Source organism: Monodelphis domestica, chromosome 4 (assembly GCF_027887165.1).
Source record: "Monodelphis domestica isolate mMonDom1 chromosome 4, mMonDom1.pri, whole genome shotgun sequence".
Classification (NCBI taxonomy): Eukaryota; Metazoa; Chordata; class Mammalia; order Didelphimorphia; family Didelphidae; genus Monodelphis; species Monodelphis domestica.
Window position 1 is genome coordinate 382,291,811 of NC_077230.1, and position 23,552 is coordinate 382,315,362.

General features: G+C 41.2%; 1 protein-coding gene and 1 long non-coding RNA gene across 2 annotated transcripts in view; one reads left to right on the plus strand and one right to left on the minus strand.

Moving 5' to 3' along the window:
* The window catches only part of CLIC4 (chloride intracellular channel 4), a 103,759-nt gene that overhangs the window by 13,720 nt on the left and 66,487 nt on the right, over positions 1 to 23,552 (minus strand). Inside the window, exons 3-4 of the mRNA XM_056795529.1 lie at positions 15,116 to 15,241; positions 60 to 166 (exon numbers count right to left, since the gene is read on the minus strand). Of these exons, the coding sequence (XP_056651507.1) occupies positions 60 to 166; positions 15,116 to 15,241 (233 nt within the window). The remainder of the gene's footprint in view (positions 1 to 59; positions 167 to 15,115; positions 15,242 to 23,552) is intronic.
* Positions 12,877 to 16,955, plus strand: LOC107649042 (uncharacterized). The gene is made up of 3 exons (XR_001622392.2): positions 12,877 to 13,131; positions 13,672 to 13,793; positions 16,605 to 16,955. It is a non-coding gene; the product is annotated as an uncharacterized LOC107649042 (long non-coding RNA).

A 23,552-nucleotide genomic window follows, 5' to 3' on the forward strand; every position in this document is an offset into this window, starting at 1 on the left:
ACTTTGGATACAAAGTATAATCATCAGCATTATCATAATAATTGGGGTTTTTTTTTTACCTTCATTAGCCTCTGGCCTTGAATTCTTAATAAATGCAGAAAATTTGGCAAAGATGTCCATTCCAGCAGTGTTTGATTCTGGGTGTTTTGGTGAAAGCTTTAAGTACCTATGTGGAAAAAAAAGCAGCATTTTTTGGTTAGCCTTGGGTGCTCTATTTCAGGTAATAATTTCATTTACAAACATAGCCCGTGCTCTCAGGCCTCTAATCACTTTTCTACCCAAACTATCTCTAAAGCAGCTCAAATATGTTCATTCTGAAGCTTTCCCTAATTCTCCAGCTGAAAGTGACCTTATTTGATTTTTTTAAAACTTTGAACTTAAACACCAAAAAAGAACATTTCTATATCCACAGAAAAATGCAACAGAGATTATATATTAAAGTGTGAATTCTCGTTTCATACTGCTTACTTTCTTTAAAAAGTATATAATTAATTGCATGTTACTTTCAAAACTGCCCTTCTTGCTATAGTTGGTGGTACAATGGATAGAGCACTAGCTAGGCCTGGAGTCAGGAAGCCCTGAGTTCAAATCTGTCCTCAGACATGGTAAGTAGTTAAATGGAATTGGGGTGTTAGTCACTTTTGGTTATCAGTAAGGAGCTTGCATCATTAGTAATAAACATTCCAACCCATCAAGGGTATCCCAAAAACTCTAAGGAGATGAAGGAAGCCTTTGCTCTAGGAGTCGAATGAGCTCAGATCATACTCACAACACTTAAAATAAGCAGAAAACTTCCCAGCAATTAGAGCTGATTGTCCACAGGTGGGAAAAGTATCTTAGAAGTACTATTTAAATGTGAATTGTTATCATCAAGGTAATAAGGTAATTATACCCTTTGTAAATTGGGTGAGGAAAAGGGATACTAAGAATTATAAGGGTCAAGTCCAATCCCATAATTTAAAAGAAATGGTGCAATTAAGGCCTTGAGAAGGTAAGTAACCTGTGTGAGACCATAAAAGACTTTTCCTACCTCAATTCTCCTTTCCTCTTTCTAGAATTCATTACCACCTCTGATAAATGTTATTTATCTATGTAGTGCCACTGAACCTAAGGCAAAGTGGTGAGTAGAAAGTGGGAAGGCGGAGGTAGAGAATACACATTTCTTAAACACCTATTATGTGCCAACATTGTGAATTATTATTTCATTTGATCCTCATAACCATCCTGAGAATAACTAGGTGTTATTATTTTTTTTAAACCTTTATCTTCTATCTTGGAATCAATACTGTGTATTGGTTCCAAGGCAGATGAATGGTAAGGACTAGGCAATGAGGGTAACGTGACTTGCCCAGGATCAGACAGCTAGGAAGTGTCTGAGGCCAGATTTGAACCCAGGACCTCCCATCTCTAGAGGTACTCTCTATCCACTTAGCCACCCAGCTGCCCCCATGTGCTATTATTATCCTCATTCAACAGTTGAGGAAATTGAGGCAGGCAGAGTTGTTAAGTCACTTGTCCAGGGTCACACAGCTACTAACTGTTTGAGACTAGATTTTAATTCAGGTCTTCCTGACTCCAGATCTAGGGCTTTGCCCATTGCACCACCTAACATCACCAGTTATAAGACCTGAATTCAAGCCCTTACTTTACTGTTTATTATGAGACTCTGGATAAGTCCCTTGGATAAGTCTACTTTATAAAATGGGCATATATAAGATACTCCTGAAGGACTTTTGTAAAAGGATGCTATCCACATTGAGAGAAAGAACTATGGGAATAGAAATGCAAACGCAAAACATATGACATCGTGTAGCACCTGTGTATATGGGGATGTGATTTGGGGTTTAGCCTTTAAAAGATTGCTCTATAGCAAAAATGGATAATATGGAAATAGGTATCAAGTAATATCATTTGTACAACTCAGTAGAATTACTTGTTGGCTCTGGAAGGGGAGAGGGAAGAGGGGAAGGAAAGAAAATGAACCATGTAAACATGGAAAAATATTCTAAAATGTTAAAAATTTTAAATTAAATAAAATGGGCACATGAATACTATCAAAGCCACCCACTTGGCTGGGTTAGATTTCTATAGTGTTATCCTTTAGTCCATGACATCAGTGGTACTATCAATCTTTTCATCCGCATTTTACCAAAAAAGACGTGGAGGCTCAAAAAGGATCAAGGGTCCTTTCCCATATTCACATACATCTGATGGGGGTTACAGGTGGGACTAGAACCCAGGGCTCTTTCTACTATGCCACGAGGCCCTGTTAATGGTCAGTGTGGACAGCTTGCACCTACTGAGAGGCGACCGGTGACGCCGTGGAAGTGAATGAGAAGCAAAGGCTAACAGTGGATACTGCAGAGGAGTCCATTTGTGTGAAAGGGCTCTGTGCCCACAAAGAAGGGCTATGATGCTGGCTGCCTAAGCGTGCTGACTCCGGACAACTCATCACAACACCAGGCTTTCTCCTGCACTTCTTCCCTGCCAGGCTAGAAGGAATCCTCACACTCTGTGTGGACACACTAAGAGGAGGACCACTCTCTGAGCATGGAACTGGCCGTGGCCACGGGATGGCTTGGCTGGCACCCAGGGCCTGAGCTTCATTCTCTGTCCCTGACCCCATGGCAGAGCTGGGCATGCAGCCACCCCAAGGAGTCCAGGCCAGTGAACTGGCAAATGCCCCCTTCTCAGACGGAGCAGCCCTAGAACCAGCCCAAACACTCTCCATTGACTCCAAAGACTTGGTCCTCTGGGGGCATGTGTGCAGGGAGCGCTGAGCCTTCCTGAATTGCCCAAGATGACAACCAACTTTTCTTTCCAATGACTACCAAAGAGATTATCCCGAGTCTCTTTAAGCATGATGGCCAGGAGCGTCTGAGAGTGCAGCTCTCATGTTAGGTGGGGCTTCAGCCTGGTTATCAGGAGAGCCACAGGAGGTCATGCCACGACCAGCTCGAGGGGGCTCCAGCTGGCCAACTCATTCTATCTCCAAGAACTGTTCCCCGTCTGAGCTCCCAGCTCCCCAAAGGTAAGCTCCCTACGGACAAGGAGGTCTGGTGTCTCTACCCCCTGTCGCTAGGAGAGTCGTGTAGGGATACAGGCAGTATTCAAAAATTCTTGCTGGCTTTAACTGACCCTTTCCCCTCGGATGTAAAACGGGGATACACATACGATACCTCTCAACCTCACAGCACTCTGGAAACACACATCTAGCACTAGAGAAAAATCAATTCTTGCTAATGAGACTTGTCCACAGTCCTTTTAATCTACTCAGGGGATTCTGGATTCTGCACAAGTCTCCTGACTCCTAACCCCAAGCTCGCTCTACTCCCTGCCTCTGAGAGATGCAATCGGGTCAGTCTTGGGAGATTCCTGCTCAGCTTTGGGTTAGATTAACCTTCCAATGCAGAGTCAATTTTATGTCAAAATTATGAGTCAATAAATCCTTAAATTCCTCGAGAGAAGAGACTTTTACTGCTGGGTTATGCAGCTGGCAAAGACATAATCAAGGAGTAAATTCAACAACTTCTTTTAGTGAGACCAGGCTACTAGAGGCCCTTCCTCTCCCGACAGATTGCTAAGGAAGAGAGGAGAGAGGAGAGGCAGAGGAAGCCATTCCAATTCTCTCAGACCATGAGGTCCCTATCTGCATAAAAAGCTGCCTTTCAGTTGAAATGCTCTGATCAATGACTCGACAATATAGTCACCGACTCATTTCAAGCGGGAAATGGCAGAGATGGCACCAAGGACGTGGGTGTGTCAACGTATTTTTAACTGTCTCTAGCCAAGCTTCCAAATCACTCCTCCTCCCCTTCCACCAGAATTTGCTCTTTAATTTTCTCCAATTGGCACGACTCGACTCATTCAGAATAATTGAGAAGGCAAGTCCGTTTGATAATATTAGCTGATACTTAATTCAAACATGTATTTTAAGTACTTCCTTTGTGTAGTACAGTGAGCTCACTCCTGGGAGAGTTACAAGGATATATTATGCATGATCAGTGCCTTTCACTGGCTCATAATCAAACAGCTTGAACACAAAATGGAACTTGATACGGGAACTGAGAAGGGCCATAGTGGAGCTGGGAAGGGATATATCGGTACTTAATAGATCTGAATACGTGACTCTTGAATTGATTCGTGGAGATGGCATCTGAGCTAGGCACCAACGGATAGGCAGGGATTTCAGCAGAAGTGTGCCTGGGCACCTAAGGTGGCCACAACTCCAAGCGGCCTGTCTCGGGATCTCATCTGAATGAGTGAACAAAACTGTTTCAGGAACACAGATACAAAACTGAGAGAGGCCCCAGAGCCCAAGCGCCTACCCAGCCTGCTCACATACAGAGCAGCAAACTGAGGCCCAGGGCAGCTAAATGGCCCTATGCCACCATGAGGGCAACGGGCATGAGAGGCAGAAGTGGAAGCCAGGTTCTCTGACTCCAGGGTTAGGATTTTTTTCAGTGTACAACTCTTCTCTATGAATCATACACTAAGAACCTACGCAAAGGAGTTCTTTGAATAATTGGGGGGGGGATAGAGAAGAGAATAAACGAAGGTGTAGGGCAGTGATGGCGAACCTTACACCACATGGAAGCCCCCACCCCACCCCAGACAGGGGAGGGAGGAAGTGCTCCCACTGGGCAGTGGGGCAGAGAAAGTGAGGAATGTCCTCAGTCGTGGTGGAGAGGGGGAGGGAACAGCCCCCTCTGGCATGTGTGTCATAGGTTTGCTAACACAGGTATAGGGTGATCCTTAAAAACAATGCCCACAGGGAGCAGCTAGGTGGTTCAGTGGATGGAGAGCCAGGCCTAGAGAGGGGAGGTCCTGGGTTCAAATATGGCCTCAGACACTTCCCAGCTGGGTGACCCTGGACAAGTCACTTCACCCCCATTGCCTAGCCCTTACCACTCTTCTGCCTTTGAACCAACTGATTCTAAGATGGAAGGTAAGGGTTTTTAAAAAAGAAGAAGAATGCAAAATCTAAAATGTTAGAGCTGGGCAGATGGGTAGCGCAATGGATAGAGAGCCAGGCCTACAGATGGGAGGTCCTGGGTTCAAATCTGGCCTCAGACACTTCCCAGCTATGTGACCCTGGGCAAGTCACTTGACCCCCATTGCCTAGCCCTTACCACTCTTCTGCCTTGGAACCAATACACAGTTGGCTCCAAGGTGGAAGGTAAGGATTTAAAAAAAAACACAATGCCCACAGAGCTAAGCACAAAGTCAAGCAGACATTAAGATGGAAAGGTTTCTTTCTTTTTTAAAAATTCTTACCTTCCATCTTAGAATCAATACTGCATATTAATTCCAAGGCAGAAGAGTGGTAAGATCTCAGCAATGGGGGTTAAGTGACTTGCCTAGGGTCATTCAGCTAGGAAGCATTTGAGGTCAGGTTTGAACCCAGGATCTCCCATCTCTAAGCCTGGCTCTCTATCCACTGAGCCACCTATCTGCCTCCAATGAGAAGGTTTCAATACAGATTACCTGCTTGGAGGTGTACTCTCTGTCTGTAAAACAAGGACTAGCTTAGCTAAGATTAGAGAGGCTTATAAGGAACTCATGAGGAAGATGTGCTAATAAGGCCTGGGAAGCTGCCATCTGCATTACTAGAAGAAATACCCACACCATGGAAATCATGGTTCTTTGGAGTACTAAAATATTTATTCATAGAATTTTAGAACTAGAAGAAACATTTGAGGTGATCTAAGCCAGGTCCCTCATTTTCTTTTTTCACTTAAAAATTTTTTTTAACTTTTCCAATAAACAAAAATTGATCTCCTGGTTCTGCTCCCTTGACTCTGCATCAGTGCATACAAATCTTTCCTAATTTCTCTAAAACCATTCCCTTTATCATTTGTATAGAACAATCCTTTTCTATAACACCCTACATTTTTTAAAAAACCCTGACCTTCCATCTTAGAATCAATACTGTATATTGATTCTAAGGCAGAAAAGAGGTAAGAACAAGGCAATGGGGGTTAAGTGACTTGCTCAGGGTCATACAGCTAGGAAGTGTCTAAGACTAGATTTGAACCCATGACCTCCCATCTCTAGGCCTAGCACTCTATCCACTGAGCCACCCACTTGCCCCCACACAACCTGTTGAGGAGATTGAGACCCTGAGAATAGGGTGACTAATTCAAGGAAACATACCTACTTAGAAACAGAACCAAGACCAGAACTGATGTCTTCTAATTCATAATACAGAGCTGGTTGTATTTGTTTTTTTTAGTATAGAGATTCTTAATCAGGGATCTACAAACTTTTTAAAAACACTCTTTTTAAATAGAATTCATTTCCTTTGTAATACCATATATTTTATACATTTAAAAACATTCCTTTATGAAGCAGTACAAAGGCTTCAGCAGACTGAACAAAAGAGGTGGCTGATGGTACACTGAACAGAGCACTGATCCTGGTGTCAGGAATACCTGAGTTCAAATTAGTCTCAGACAAAAGCTGGGTGACCCTGGACATGTCATTTCACCTTTGCCTGCCTCAGTTTCCTCAGGAGAAAGAAAGGAAGCATGATATTTTAATAATGGTTAGGAATCTCTGTTCTAGTACAATATTTTTCCTACTCTGACATACTCCTTTGCAGCCTCTTTTTGGAAGATTACAAAGTCTTAATATGTGGATAACAGAACATGCTGCTACTGCTTGACTATGGGAAGTCAGGTGGATAGCCTGTGTGAGGAGCACTTTTAGAAGCAAGGGGAATCTTTGGGGGTGGGGGAGACTCAGGGCAGAGAACAGAACAGAAACAGATCTAAATTCCAATGACAATCCACCACACACACACACACACACACACACACACACACACACACACACACACTGAAAATTGGGGGACAGGGTAAATGTTCGGTTAAGATGGGAGATTTGGGGGTTGGATCGGGCCAGGCCATCAGGGACGAACACAATAAAAAGAATCCTCACTTTGGAGCCAGAGGGTCTTCACTTGAACCCTGGCTCTGCCACTGACCTGTGTGGCCTTAGGCAAGTGACTCAATGAAAAACTCTGTTTCATCCTCTATAAAATGGAAGGGTTGGACCAGGCAGCCAAAATGTCCTCCTAGCTTAAAGTTCATAATCTATGGTCTCAGTTTCTGTACCAGAACAGACACTAGAACCCAAGCATTTCAGCACCCCCACAATGGAACCGCTATACCAGTGATGGTGAATCTATGGCATGGTACCAAAAAGGCACACAGAGCCCTCTCTGCGGGCATGCCTGCAGTCACCTGCCAGTCTTTGTTACTAGAAAGCTGGAGGGACTCAGGACAGGGGACATTCCTCACTTCTCCCACCCTTCTGCCCAGCAGCCAATGGGAACACAGCACTCTATCTCTAAAAGGTTTGCCATCGCTGCTCTATACCATTATGAATCATTAGCATTAGGTTGGCAAGACTTTCTTAGTCTTTTTTGTTTGCTAAAGGCCTAATACCACGAATTAGCATTCCTGGGAGAAATACTGAACACCTCAACCAGAATTGCTAATACAAGTGTCCTAGGGCTGACAGAAATTTTGAGGGGGTTAGTCAACTATTCTCATGGTCTTTTTGGAAAGGTCAAACAGTGGCTGGACTTGGAGTCAAAAGAAAGCGGCCAGAGGCTGTTCTGCCCCTCATTAGCTGGGCACCTTGAACAACTTGCTTCCCCTTCTCCATTTCTTCATCTGTAAAATGAGGAGATTAAACAAAGTGAGCTCTAAGGCCCCTTTCTATGATACTACTGGAGAGTTTTTCCTTTCTTAGTTTCTCACCAAAAAGGCTGGCAACGCAGCCTATAAAGCTGCCCTTGAACACTAGTGCCTGACATCCTGCTTCTATTTTCTTTATATCTACAGCTCCATCCCTCTTCTGATCTGGGCCTGCTACAATCCCACTCCAAAGCCACATCCCAAACTAGTCCTCTGAATCAGCAGGGAGAGAGAGCAGAGAACTCACTGCACTGACAAAGAGCTTGTAGTCAGATCTGTAATTACACAGGCAGGGAGAAGTCGGTGCTTTCACCAAGTGAAATCCTGATCCTTGTCTGAGCCTGCAGAGCGGTGTGATGGGAGCTTTTCATCTGTCTCTTAAATCCCTCCAGAGCAGTTGGCCTCCTGCACTGACCCTCTGTTGTCAGCGGTCATGATGAAACAGACAGGGCTGTGTCGAGCCCACTCTTCCGACTGTGCCCAAACCCTGGCTCAGTCAGAGGAAGGCCCCCTCCTCCCTCTGCCTCTCCCTTATCTCCAAAAATGAGACAGCACACAGGAAAGAAGAGCAATGGTTAAATCCAGGACAGGACAGGCCAGAGAAGGTGTGCTGTGGTGGTCCTGGAAAAGACTTTCTCTTCCTGCACCTTCTCTGAGGAGAAAGAGTTGGGCAGGTCAAAGATTATACACTGTTGGGTCAACTTTCCACCGCATGGCTGCAGACTAGCCAAAGGTAAAACATTCTCCACTCTAACATGCTTTACTTCAGTAGACAAATCTCATTTGGAAAGTTGGGCCCCCAGCCTGTCCCACCGCTTCCTTCTTCTTCACTATCCTCTATCTCTGAAATTCAGTTTAATTCAAACCAAACACTTCTTAAGTTCCCACTATGTTTAAGGGGGTCTCTGCTCATGAGTGGGCTGCAACAATGACCAAAGAAGACTACAGAGAAGGAACACGGTAAGGACAAGGAACACTGGGTTTGCAGGGAGAAGACCCAGCTCTGCTGCCAAGATGCAGGTCACCCTGGCCAAGTGACTGCCCTTCTTTGGGCCTCAGGCCCTCATCTTTATAGACAAGGCCCCTTCCAGCTCTGAATCTATGATGCTTTGATATCACAGAAACGTATGACTACCAAAGAAGGCAAGCAGGTGCCCAGTGACACAGACAGGCAGCACACATGTTCCCCAGGAGTCATGTTATGTTGAAAAGGCCAGAAAAGGCTCCCAATCTGCCCCACTGCAATGAGTCCCAAAATCAAGGGGGTCCTTGGAGCCTTATGGGACAAGCCCTGGAATCCTAACAAAGATGGGGCATTTAAAGGGCTGACATTCTCCTGGGAGAGGACAAGATGCAGGAATAGCCTATGATGGGCAGGGAAAGACTCTGAAAAAGAGGTAGTCCATGAGCTGGGCTTTGAATAATAATCATAAATGCAAATAATAATGCACATTTATATGGTGCTCAAAGATTTACAAAAGTAGGCTAATGAAAGTACTATTATCCCCATTTTAAAGATGAACAAACTGCCTTGCCTAGTGGGGTACACAGATAGTATTTTTCAGAGACAAGCACAGAATAATAAAAATTCTGACTCTAAGAAGTATTCTTATATAAACCACTATACCATGATGCCTCCCTTTGAAGAAAGAAGGAGGTATGGAGGGCTAGAGAAGTCTCCAAGAAGAAGGAGACTCCTTGGCTGTCCCTCAATTGAAGGGATGGAGACTGGCAGAGGAGGTAAAGGGAAGAAGGAAAGTGTGAGCTAATACTTGGAGATAAGACAGAGAAGCAAAACAAAAAATAGAGAAGAATTTAGTTTGGCTGGAAGAGAGAATATGTGAAGGGGAGCCATCTAAGACAAGCCTAGAAAGGCACAGAGGAACTAGAATATTAGACCTATCAATGCTAGGATCCTTTTATTTGGAAACCAACAAGAAGTTACTGAAATTTTCTGAGTGAAGGAGTGTAATCAAGAAAGAAAAGTAGTAGAATTTCTTGGGGCAGCACTAGGAAAGAGAAGCTAGAGAGGGGATTGATTACCTGGACTTCGAGCTTTGAGTCTATTACAATTGTCTGCATTAATGGTCTCCAAAATGTTTTTGACTGTACAACCTTATCAGTACAGAAAGATTTTAGTATACACTCCCAATACATGTGTATTTACAAATTATCTGTATGTATCACTTTATTAATATAGCTAATTATATTATAACCACATATAAAATACATGCAAAGTAGATATTTTAAAAGATGATAAAATATTTTTAATATTTATTTTATTGATGATACAAAAAGCCTTTTTGTTCTCACTAAAATGTTTTTAGTAATGAGAATGTGGCTGAATATACTTCATTTAATCCTTAAAATCCCAGAGTATTCTTGAGGGGATAAAGTAGGCTCATAAATAATAATAAATTGTTAGTTATTAATTCAATTGATTTGATTATTATTACTAGCCAAGCAAGTGAATATCTTTTAGATAAGTTACTGAAAGATGGGCAATATAACAATCAAGTAACAGGCCCTAACAATCTGGGCTCAGAACAGTTTTGTAGCAGGAGGCTGATTTCACCTAAGGTAGCTATTTACCATATACAATGCAAAAACAAGTCAAAATAAATTCTCTCTACTCTGAACTCTGCATAAAGTTGTCAATAAAAATCCCTTCCTCTTTATTTATGTGGCTCTGCTTCCATTTTATTGAGTAGGAAGGGGAGAACAGGAATTTCAGGTCCCCCCATCTCCTGGAAAACCTCACTGCTCCAGGGTAAACTCTGTGCCCCAAAGATCAGATCTTTTTATTTCAGGAGTCTTTTCTGGAACTGGTTTTAAAAAACTGAAAAGTCAGGGACAGGACAATGTCTACCTACTCTACAAGGCCTGCAACAGAAGTATACATGACATGTTCTGATCCTGGGAAACAGTTTTGAATTGGAGGTAGTTGTGAAGTGAATAGTTCTTTTTTTTTTAATTTGGAAAATTTTATTTAATTTAGAATATTTTTCCATGGCTAAAAGATTCATGTTCTTTCCCTCCCCTTCTTTCTCCCCCCTCCCATAGCCAATGAGCAATTCCACTGGGTTTTTACATGTGCCATTGATCAAGACCTATTTTCATATTATTGATATTTGCGCTAGGATGATCTTTTAGAGTCTCCATCTCCAATTGAAGTAAATAGTGCTAATGAGTAAATGTGGGGACTAGACTTCAGGTAGCACAATGTTCAGTCTAGAAATTGATCAGTGCACTAAAAGCCTGCATCTGTAGCCTCTGATCCACAATGCCATGACTAGGCCTGTGGCTAACCAGTCTCCCAAGAATCAAAGAAATCCATATAAACAAGAATAAGGCAGTTCTTTGTAGTGGCAAAGACCTAGAAATTAGGGAGGTACTCTTCTATTTGGAGAATGACTAAACAAACGATGGTACTAGAATGCCATGGAATCTTACTGCATTGTATGAAATGATGAAAGGGACAATTTCAGAGAAACCCAGGGAGATGTAGATTAGCTGAGGCAGAATGAAGTGAGTAGAAACAAGAAGAGCAATTTATACAATAGCAACATTGTGAACTCGAGAGATTCCATGTGAACTGGAAGAACCTCCAGGAATGATGCAGAGTGAGAGAAGCAGAACCAGGAGAACGTTGTACACAGAGACTGATACACTGTGGCATAATCAAATATAATGGACTTCTCTACTAGCAGCAATGCAATGATCCAAGACAATTCTGAGGGACATATGAGAAAGATGCTGTCCACATCCAGAGGAAGAACTGTGGGAGTAGAAACTCAGAAGAAAAACAACTGCTTGATCACATGGCTTGATGGGGATATGATTGAGGATGTAGACTCTAAACAATCACCCTAGTACAAATATCGATAATATGGAAATAAGTCTTAATCAATGACACATGTAAAACCCAGTGGAATTGTGTGTCAGATATGGGAGGAGGTTGAGGGGAAGGGAGGGAAAGAACATGATTTTTGTAATCCTGGAAAAATGCTCTAAATTAATCAATTAAATAAGATTTTAAAAAAACAATAGCAACATTGTAAAGACAAAAAAATTTGAAAGGCTCAGAACTCTTTTCATTGCAATCACCAATCACCATTCCAGAGGGCCAATGACAATAGCCACCTCTGGACAGAGAGAGATGGACTCAAAATGCAAAATAACCATATATTTAGACATGGTCAACATAAGAATTTGCTGCTCCTTTTTTTAAAGGCATCTATATTTGTTAAAAAGGGTTTTGTTTCTCTTTTACCAATGAGAACAAATGGAAAGGATAAAGAGAGAAACCACTTGTTTGTTCATTTAAAAACAATAAAATAAGATTTTTTAAAAGTCTAAGTAAGAGATAAATATGTAAAGAGCTGTTTCAGTTGAGGGATGAGATCAGGAGTCCCATGGCAAAAGATTGAGTGTCAAGTGAGGGGAAAAAAGTGAAGTAGTAAGTGGAGACAACTGATTAAGAAGGAGCTATAAGATAATAAATAACTTATGGACAAGGCAATGTCCTAGAGAACTTTTTTTTAAGGCTGGGGAGCCTGGCTTTTTGGAAGGCCTTAGAGAAGTCTCAGTTCATAGGGAGCTGGTGAAGAACACAGCCCCTGATCTTTCCCTTAAGCCCCACTCCCCCCATTTCCCTATTATTGAGAAGGGTAACTCCATCCTCCCCATCCCTCAGGTTCACAACCCAAGAGTCATCCTGGATTCCTCATTCAAGCTGCTGCCAAGGCCTATGGATTGTACCATCTCTCCAATAGGTTTCCCCCCTCCTCTGACACTGTCCCCCACCCTGGTACAGGCCCTCATCACCTCACACCAGGGCTTTTACAATAGCCTATTTGTTGGTGGGGGGTAGGTCAGCTTGCCCTCAGTCCATCTTCCATTCAGCCACTAAAGTGAAACTTTCTAAAGCACAGGTCTGATCCTGTCACACACCTATTTCCCACCCTCAACTCAATAAACTCCAGTGGCTCCCTATTGCCTCCAAATGTAAACACAAATGTTCTGTGTGGCATTCAAAGCCCTTCTTAACCTAGCCCCCTCCTACCTTTCCAGTCAGTCTTCTTATACCTCACTGCTATAGCAAGGGAATTGTGCAAAGATGACTGACAGCCTTCTAACCAAGATTCCACAGAGCTGGCTGGGTCAGCATTCTAAGGCAGTTGGGGAACTGGCAACTGATACTCTATCTCTGGGAAACAGACAGAGAGTGTGTCTGGAAGTGTCTTTCTGAAGGAAACCAACTTTGGAGCTGCCTGGGAATTGGATCAGTTTTTAAGGAGAGGTTGAGTGAGTGATCCCTCACACTGGTGGACAGCATGTGGGTGTGAACCTCTTCCCTTCCTAAACCTTGTGAGGACTATTCATCTTGATACTGCAGTTTGACCAAACCAAGGACTCTGGAGTTGTGAGAATCTGGGCCCTGTGGACTTTACTAACCCCTTTATCTTTTACTTCCCCTTTTATTTAGTTAGGTTAAGGTTATTTAAAAAGGCTAAGATTTTAATATCGGGGTGGGTTAGAAATAAGTTATTCCCTAATTCCCCTTCCAAATCCCTTGTCCCTTTAACTAATAAACCTGTTTTTATATATATTTTATTAGTGATCCCTTCTGTTTAACCTTCCCTAAAACCCTCCTTATTATACTGCCCACCATGTACTCTTCAATCCAGGGATACTGGCCTCCTGGCTGGTCTATGAACAAGGCCCTCCATCTCTCAACTCCAGGCGGCGTTCTGACTATCCCCCAAGCTTGGAACACTCTCCCTCCTCTGCTTCAAACTACTGATCTCCCTGGCTTTCTTTGGGCCCCAACTAAAATCCCATCTTTTACAAGAAACCTTCCTCAACCCCTCTTAATTCCAGTGCTTTCTCTCTGTTCCTCATTTTCTATTTATCCCATTTATAGCTTGTTTGTTTATATTTGTTTTCATGTTGTCTCCCCTAGTAAACTATGAGCTTCCTGAAACAAGGATCGACTTTCACAGTACCTGGCAGGCACTTAGTGATTGATTGAATGAAGAAGTAATCTGCTGGACAACATGGGAGAAAATGGGATGCAGCACATAGGTGAGGGATTGGCCTTATCAAGGAGAAGGGCCAATTCTATTACAAACTGGGAAAGGAAGATAAAAGTGGGACAGGGTGCTAAGGGATTCCGAAATAGAGAGAATAGGGAAGATGGGGGGAGGGGGGGGTCAGGTGGAACAGACTCAATTTTTCAGTAAAGTAATATATCCTTTACACCACCCCTTTCCTCCAGTTGAGGCCTTGGTCTCTTATTTCACTGAGGGCTTTAGGAAAGTTTGGGACCCCTCTAGCTCTGACTGTGTTCTAAAGGTTCTTCCAGCTCTGATGGTCCATGTTCTGAGGTCATTTCTAACATTCTTGGTCCCATGGTCCTAATCAATTCTTTTACTTTACAACTCTTACAGCCTGTGTATGTCCTCAGGCCCCTCCCAGCTCTGATTTTCTATGATTCTACTGGTTAGTAGCATTAATACAACTCTTGTTAGAGGACACCAAAACTATTGCCTAAATAAAAGTTTGAAATTATTTGATGATTTAAATTATTCAGCAGAACACTAAGTACTTTATAGTAGGCAGGGGAGATCAATCTTGATTCCTACCTCATCGAGTTTATAATCTGGTAGAGAGAAGAGAGGAATAAGATAATTCATGTTCACAAATAAATTCAAAATAGAATATAAGTGGGTTTATATGATAAAGTGCTAAAAAATTAGATGTGGAAAAGACCCCTTCCAGCTAGAGTGAATTATTCAATCAGAACTAACTACAAATATTGCTTCCTCAATTTCCTGATCTACAAAATAGGGATAACAATATTTGTATCACCCTATTAAGAGAAAGTGGTGGATAAAGCACTTTGTGAAGTTCAAAGCACTACAGAATTGTAAGTTATAACTGTTGTTTGACAGACATCATCTAATTGCCTGCCCACCCTAACTAGAAGAGATACCTTGGACATTGCTTGGATCATTGGCTAACTGTGGCATAGGTGCTCCTTTCCCCTTGGCTTCAGTTTTGAATCTACTTTTAACTCATTTTCCTCCATGTTCTTTCCTCACACATCACACTCCAAGGCTTCATGTGGCTCATCCTACCACTAAACCTCAACTCAGACAGTCTTTCAGTTATATTTAACAAAAAGTCAGTACTTTGGAAGGAAAAGCTCTTATTTGCTCTTAATAGAGCTGCTAATAAACTTAAAATAATTCGGTATTTACACACTAGCCAGATATAAGTCTGTTTGATGTATCAGGAAATAGGATTCTTTTTCAAAAATCAATTGTTGCATCTATACAGTCAAAAGAAAAGGGAAATCCAATAGTGGTACTAATACTATGCATCATTTTTACTTTGATACTCACTTAGGTGGGCACAAGACTTCCTCAAGGAATTCCTCAATCTTGTTCACATCTGTTTTGACTTCACTGTTAAAAGTTATAAATGGTGGGTGAGTCCCTGGAGCCAAGTTCTGCAGGTCTGCAGGTTTCCTAGAAGAAAAGAAAGAAAAAGAAAAAGTGTCAAATCCTAATTATTCCTTCTCTTAGTGGAAGAGTAAGAATAGTCTCCACCTCCCCTAAAAATGGTTCTTGCAAAGAAAATTGACTGAGTTATAGACAATGATAAGGTGAAATTTACTTCCTTAATTAATGAACTGTCCTCCAACTTCACTTGGATTAAAAACAAATTTACATTATGCTAAATAAAGTACAACATGAAGGTGTTATATTTTTCATAACAGTGAATTTTCAGGGCTGAATTGATAGTTCTAATGAATTACCCCAAAAGCAGTTTAATGCAGAGTCTAATATATAAACATTTCAAGTCCTATTTACCCTTCATCACTCTATCATTGTCTAGTCAGTGCTTAATCTTTGATAGTCATACCTTAGGAGGAAATGAAAAAGCAGTGAATTCAGTCCTCTACTTGGGCTATGCTGTCCATACTCCTTCAAATCAAGAACACAAATATCTTACAACAAATTTCTGTAAGAGAAAATTTGCAAAAGAGAAGAAGATGCAAAAGGAAGGAAATCTGATCCAGTAAAGCAAGAAGCAGCCCACATGGGGGAAGGGCAGAAAAGAAGGGACCCAGAATTCCAAAGGGAACAAGAGCTGAGAGAACTGAGAAGTTGCTACTTCAACTCTGACTCCTTCAGCTAAGCATCTCGTCTGACAAGAGGATCTCGGAGGCTGGAGACATCTCTCTGGATACCAATTACTTCCTATTGATCCCTCGAAGTCTTTTGCTCATTTCAACATAGTTGACTGGACTTTGGAAGGAGCCATCTACTGAAGAAATCCTTTCCAAGGATTTTCTCCATCTCTCTCTCCCCAATCTGTCCTGAACTCCATTAATTAACTAGATCAGCTCAGGAGTAGGAACAAATCAGCAGCTGACCAGAAAAGGAGAAAATTTTCTCTTACATTTCATTGTATCTAATCTTCAGGTACTTTTTTTTTAATTGAAAAATGTGGGGTAGCTAAGTAGCTCAGTGGATAGAAAGCCTAGAAAGGAGGGGACCTGGATTCAAATTTGATACTTATTAGCTGTGTGATTCTGGGCAAGTCACTTAAACCCAATTACCTAACCCTTACCACTCTTTTGCCTTGGAACTGATACTTGGTATCAATTCTATTAATTCTTAACCATAAGGTAAGGGTTTGTTTGTTTTTTATTGAAAATCATCATTTTCTTTTACTTTTTACAACTTCCTTCAACTATGACTTTTATTATGCATTGTTTTTATATAATGTGTGTATAAATGTATGTTTTAAAAGTATTAGAACACAAAATGTTTTAACTAAAAGGTGCCTCAGAAAGCTTCTGCTCTAAACTCCCTCTTTTTACAGATCAGGAAACTGAGGCCCATGGATATTAAATGAACTGCATATGGTCAAAGAGATAAGAAACCAGCAGAGGTGGTATGACAAGTTATATCTAATGAAATATATGAGAAAATAAGAATTTTGGATTTAGAAAAAAGACATGTCTTCCAGGATTTGGGAAGCAAATGTGAAATAAAGAAAGAATACTTGACTTGGTAGCTAGGAGACCTCAAGTATTCTATCCCCAAAACCTGCTCCTTAATATGGACAGTGATTTCATCTCTGATCCTAGGTTTCCTCACTGTGATATAATGGAAGAAACACTGGATTTGAAATTCGGAAGGAATGAAATAAAATAGGAATAATAATACACAACAGGATTTTTGTGAGCAAAGTGCCAGGAGTCATTTATTTTTCATCTAAATTATCTCTAAAAAAAAGTTCATTCTGGCTCTAAGCCTTCTTTTTCTAGGAAAATGGAGACTTATGCCAGCTACCTATAGGAGTTGTTGGATCAAATGACATAAGGTATGAGAAACACTTTGTAATAATAAAGCACCGCATAAATATAAACATACTCAAGAGGCAGGATAGAAAATGATAGGTACTCTAGAGAAGAATCATTTTGCTCCTGTTGGGGCATTTGTAGTCTGTTATTCCCTTTCACTTATCATCAAGACCACCTGCTTTCCCTTCCCTTGAGCACTAAAAGGTGACAGTGTGAAATTACAGCTCAAAGGGTTATGTACATGTCAGTTTCATCCCCACTGCCTCCCCCTCATATTTCTTCTCACTCAAAGCCCAGCTGTTTGTTACATTTGTATTACTTGTTTCCTCTTTGGCTTGGGAAGTGCTCAAGTACTAGTCAATAGTCTAGAAATTCAAATAATTTAAACTTCTAGTTTTTTTTTGTTCAATATTCAAAAGTGAGAAAATCTTTTTTTAAGAGGAAGGGAGTGATGATGAGAAAGGACAGTGGTGCTTGAATAAAACCAGGATGTTGTTCACAGTGTATCATTTCACTTAGAATAGCATACATTGAGGGCAGGAATCCCATTCATGGAGCTTGCTAATTATAGAATGGCCCAGGAAGTCTTGTTTTTTAATCCACTGGAGGAAGGCTAAGAACTTCTCACATACAAACTGGTATTACCTCAAAATCATTTATCATTACAAATATTCTAAACAAAAATCATAGCAAGTGATGTCTGCCCATAATTTTATGATAAATTGCAGATAAATGCATAATAAAACTTATAATACTTATATAAAGCTTATAAAATAAAATTAAACATATAAAAACTTATAATAAAACTTCAAAAGCCTTAAGGCAAACTAGGAAGCCAAATAATCCTTACAAATAATAACACCTAACAGCACTTTACATTTACCAAATTCTCTCCTCACATTAAGCTTCAAGGCAGGTAAATGCATACTTTATCCCTATTCTACAAAACTCAATTCATTATCTTTCCTCCCAAACTCTCCCGACCTCCAAACTTCCCTATTCCTTTGGAAGGCACATCCTCTCAGTTACCCAGGCTCAAAGCCTCCATGTGGTGTCATCCTCCACTTCTCATTCTCTCTCCCTTCTCATATCCAATCTGTTGCTAACACCTGTCAATTTTCCATCTTTAACATCTCGTGTCTATGTCTCCTTCTTTCCTATCACCCTGGATATCATTCTTCCGTCACTTTGGTGCAGGCCCTCAGCACCTTCTGCAGGGACTGCTGCAATAGCCTTCTGGTTGGCCTCCCTGATCCTCCCCATTCCATCCATCCTCTAATCCAATGACAACATAATCATGCTGAAGCCCAGAACTTATTATTGCCTCACTATTCAATAAACTCCTGTAGCTCTTTATCACTCTGGGATCAGATATAAAACCCTCTGGTTGGCTTTTAAGGCTTTTTGTATCCTTGCCCCCCCCCCATCCTTCCAATCTTCTTATATGTTCTTCTCCTCTAGGTACTTTCTGATCCAATAACACTGGCCTCCTAACTGTTCCTCAAACTAAAGCTAATTCATCTCTTGGCCCCAGGCATTTCCACTGGCTGTTCTCCATGTTTGGAATGTTCTTCTTCATTTCTCCTACCTTCATTCAAATCGTATCTTCTTTGAGAAGCTATTCAGGATAAACTGAAAATAATCCGTAGAAGGAATGCACTAGTGTTAAATAGGATCACAAATGGCCCCCTACCTTCTGTCTTAGAATCAATACTGTGTATTGATTCCAAGGCAGAAGAGCTGGAAGGGTTAGGCAATGAGGCATGGGGATTTTTTTTGCATTTCTTTGGGTCCTCAACACTTCATACTCCAACACATAGTATATGTCTAATAGATGATTCATGAATCACTGAGTGATGGTGGGATAGTGGGCAATTCACTGAAGAAGCCTGGGTTTTTTAATACTCTCAGAATAAGATATATAACCTCTTTGTTCATCCGTTTTGTCATCTACAAAATGAGAGTAATAATACCTATATTTGGCATGCAGTCATGAGAAGGACCTGGGAACAGTACTTAGTTAGACACAAAAATATTTCGTAAATTTGTAAGGAACTGGAGTGTCCATCATGTCCAAATCTCCACTATAGTATATGAATAATCATCCAGCCTCTGCTGAATATCTCCAATAAGATCACCATTACTTCTCAAGACAGCTTATTTCATTTTTAGATGTTGCTAATTTTTAGGAAATTTTTCCTGGCAGCTGAAGTCTAAATTGACCTCTCTACCTATTCCTTGTGTTCTGCTCTTTGGGGACAAAATAAACAAACTTAAGACCTCTTCTATGACAGCCTCAGATACTTTGAAATCAGCTCTTCTGCTGTCCTCATCAATCCATCAACCCTAAAGATCATCTTCTCCAGGTTAGATGTCCCCATACTTCTTATATAGGCATAGACTCAAGGCCATTCACTATCTTAGTTGCCCTGGCTACTCAGCTTCTAAATCAATGTCCTTTTTAAGCCATGACCGTTAGAACTGAATCCAATATAGTCCAGGTGTGGTCTGACCATGGTAGAGAGGCCACAACGGCTTTGTTTCTGGAAGCTGTCTGTGCCTCTCAGTGGAGCTTACTACAGGGCATGGCGTATGCACCGTAAACCAAGGTAAATCTGAATAGGAAATGCAATCACAAGTGGAAAATCAGAGAAAGCTTTATGGTAAAGGAGGTAGCCTCTAGAAGTGAGTCTTGAAGAAAGAAAGAAACAGAAATAAGTAGGGAATATATTCATTCCAGGCATAGAGGGCAGGCAGGAAACCAAGCTCCAAGTCTGAGAACTGGTTAATAGTGCAGATTAGCTGGAATGATGAGTGTGTAAAGGGGATAAGGTGAAATAAGAATGAGGCCAGACTAGGGGGAGGACCTTACACCTATGAGTTAAAAGAGGCTCTGAAGGTTTTTAAGCAGGAGAGGGAGATCTGGTCAGGCCTGTGACAAGGGAAGGTTATAATGAGGTCCATGAGGACAATATCCTTGTAATGGGAGAGGCTGGAAAGAAAGCCAATCAGGAAGCTGTTGGAAAAGACCCTTGGTGGCAAGTGATGCGGGCCTGAGGAGATGAATTCACCCAAGCTCCATGCAGATCAGCTAAAGTAACCAGGGATGTTCATTCTAGAGAAAACAAAGTTGGGGGAGGGAGAAGGTGTTCAAGCACCTGAAAGACTAGACTTGTTCTGCTTTGGCTCTAGGGCATAGAACTAGGAGGAATCAGTAGAAATTGAAGACAGTCAGATTTAGACTTAACATAAAGGGAAAACTTAGGTCATGAGGTTCTCCCATCATGGGGCAGGTATGAGAGGGGTGAGCTTCAAATGGCCACTTCTACAGCAGCTATTTCTAGGTAAATCCTGTTCAGGTACAGGTTACGCTAGGAGGCATCAGTTTCAAGTTAGAACTTTTCCAATTTTGAGATTCTGAACCCTAACAGGATTATTATCAGGGTCATGGGAAAAGTACTTTCTAATCCTTAAAGTGATATAGAAATGTGAGTTATTGTGATTAGTGTTGCAACCTTTCAAGGCACAGGGAGCAGAAATCAAGCCTTGAAGTATGACCTCTTTGTTTTTATTTTTTAAATCCCAGAAGAAGTAAATTATTCTTTTCCTTCTGGCTTGGTTCTTGAATAAAAGGAGAGATTGAGGATGAGGAAAGACAGAGGAAAGGTGGAAAAAGAGAATGGGGGAGGGAAGGGGAGTGAGGAAAGGGGAGGAGAGGGTAGCAATGAGATAGAAATTGGTCATTTAAGCAGCTTGACTTCAATTAAAACTTAGTTCAATATGTTTCTAATAATTACAGAAGTTGCTGTAGAGGTGGCACTCTTCCAGGTGTCTTGTTTCAACCAGTTCCATTTCAAGCTTTCTAAAGAAAACCTAGTTAGAGTTGATGAGTCCTCAAAATGAAGAAAAACAAGTACTTAACAACATAATGGTAATATTTTCAATCCTAAATCTTTCACATCTTAAAAGCAAATCCATTAAAACACTAGATAAACAAAATAAGAGTTACTACAATACTGGATTCAAAGACTAATGTGCAGGGGGCGGCCCCAGTGGATTGAGAGCAGGTAAGGGTTTAAATTTTTTTAATTAAAAAAAAAAGATTAATGTGCAAAAACATGCTATTTCTATTGTTTGAGTCACCGATCCAACATTCTGATTCTAGATGAGGGTGTTGGTAAGGGACTGTGCTGAAAAGAGGTCTGACTCTAAGTGGTGAAAATGTATTTTACATTTATCTGTTCCAAGATAATATCTAAAGGTGTTAATTGATGTTAACCAGATTCAGCACATTACTGAAGGTACATCTCTAAAGACTGAATTTAAACTCAATTCAACAAGTATTTATTAAAGGCCACTGTAAAGAGGAAAAGAATGACAGTTCTTGCTAAAAATCTTGGAATCTGTTGGGCCATGACCACAGATAAGCATGATACACTCTAAAATGTGATGAAAAAAGGCATCTGAATAAAAGGGACACAGGAAGAGGGAGATGATACTTCTGTTGGGAGGCAGGAAGGGGTCAGAGTAGGCATAATTCAGAGGTAACATCTATAGAAAAGGATCTCTATTGGCAGAAGAAGGGAGGAGGAACCTTCCAAGAAACCGAGAAGGGCACGAATGCAAAGACATAGAATGGGAGGAGAAAGTAAGTAGTCCAGTGTGACTGGAACATGGAGCATGTGAATGAAAATGAAGTGAAATAAAGCTAATGAGTCCTGACTCCAGAGGGCCCATCCCAGGTAAGAGATGCATGTGAGAGGAGGCAAATTTTCCCAGCACAGCTAACAGGATAATATGATTTATTTGATTCAACTTATTTGTAAAAAGAAGAAGAAGAAGAAGAAGGTTCTATTTGGGGGCAGAGTGGGAAGAAACAGGGATATTAAAAAAGAAAAGAGAATCAAGAAAGCATGAAAGAAAAAGCCTGGAATAGCAGGGTGGATCCCAACTATGGAGAGCCTTAAAGGCTGGGCTCAGAGTTTCCATTTTAACCTACAAAGAGAAAGTCAGGGAATGATTTAAAGCAGGGGAGTGACATGAGGCAGGAATGTGGCTTGGAGAGGAAAATGTCAGGAGACCGCTTAGGAGGCGACTGCATACTTGAGGCCAGATACCTCAGTCTCAGCACTAGTCTAGTATCTTAAAATAGCATCCAATACATTGTCAAATGAGCACAGCTGCTGTAGTTCTTAGTGGGTTTCAGTTATGTGTAAACTGACTGACAGCCTCAATGCTGTGGCCATCATGACGGTATTCACTAACTTCCAGCTTTCTACTTCAGAGACACACGGTAATATTTATTCAAGTGAACATCTTAGCATTACTGCTAAAAGACAAGACTATACACACACCCCCATCATGGCTGCAGGGGGTTAGACAGCAGGAACCCTTCCTGGCAGGGAGAAGGATTGTTCTATTAGGCTCCAGGAGGCAGAAACAGGAACAATAGGTGGAAATTGCAAAGGAGCCAATTAGGGATTGACCTCAAGAGAGACTTCCTCACCCAGAGAGCTATCCAAGAGTGGAAGGGGTTGCCTTGAGAAAGACTTATTCCCTTTCCTTGAATGCCTTCTGGATACCCGCTTGTCAAGCATGTTACTGTATGTAGGGCCTCCTTTCATGTATGGATGGAACTTGATTCCTTCCATCTCCAAAATTTTATAATCTTACTGGAGATGCCTTTGGCCAAATAGAGGAGCAATGTTATATATTGGATCTCACATCAGAAAGGAAATGTTCAGTTCCCAGCTCTGCTACTTCCTAGAAGAATAAATTGTCAAGCCATTTTACTTAAGACCCAGCTCCTCCTGGACTCCTTTTCTGTAAAATGAAGTACAAAATACTTACAGCACTTCTTTGTGTTAACAAAGAACTTGAAACTAAGGGGATGCCTATCAGTTAGGAAACAGCTGCATAAATTATGGTATATAAATATAATGAACTATTATCATGCTTTAAGAAATAATGAAAGGTGGGATGAGGTGGCTCAGTGGAGTGAGAACCAACCCTACAGGCCTACTGATGGGACGTCTTGGATTTAAATCTGGCCTAGCCCCTAAAATTAGAACCAATACACAATATTGATTCCAAGATGGAAGGAAAGCTTTTTTAAAAAAGAATGAATGAAAAGGGCAATTTTTGAAGAAACTACAAGGATATGTATGAATTGGTGCAGTGCAGTAAGCAGAGCTATAAAAGTTTAGACAATAAAAGCACTGCAAAGAAAAACAGCTCTGAAAAACCTAAGAACTCTGATCAGGACACTGGCCAACCACAACTTCAGAGAATGGTGACACTTGACCGAGAGATGAGAAACTCAAGATACAGAATGAGACATGGAGTTTGGGACATGGTCAGTATGGGAATATGTTTTGCTTGACTATGGGTTCTATTTTCTTTTTGTCCAGTTGGATGGAGGTATTGGCAGTGGAGTGGGAGAAAGAACCAGGATCAGGATAGGG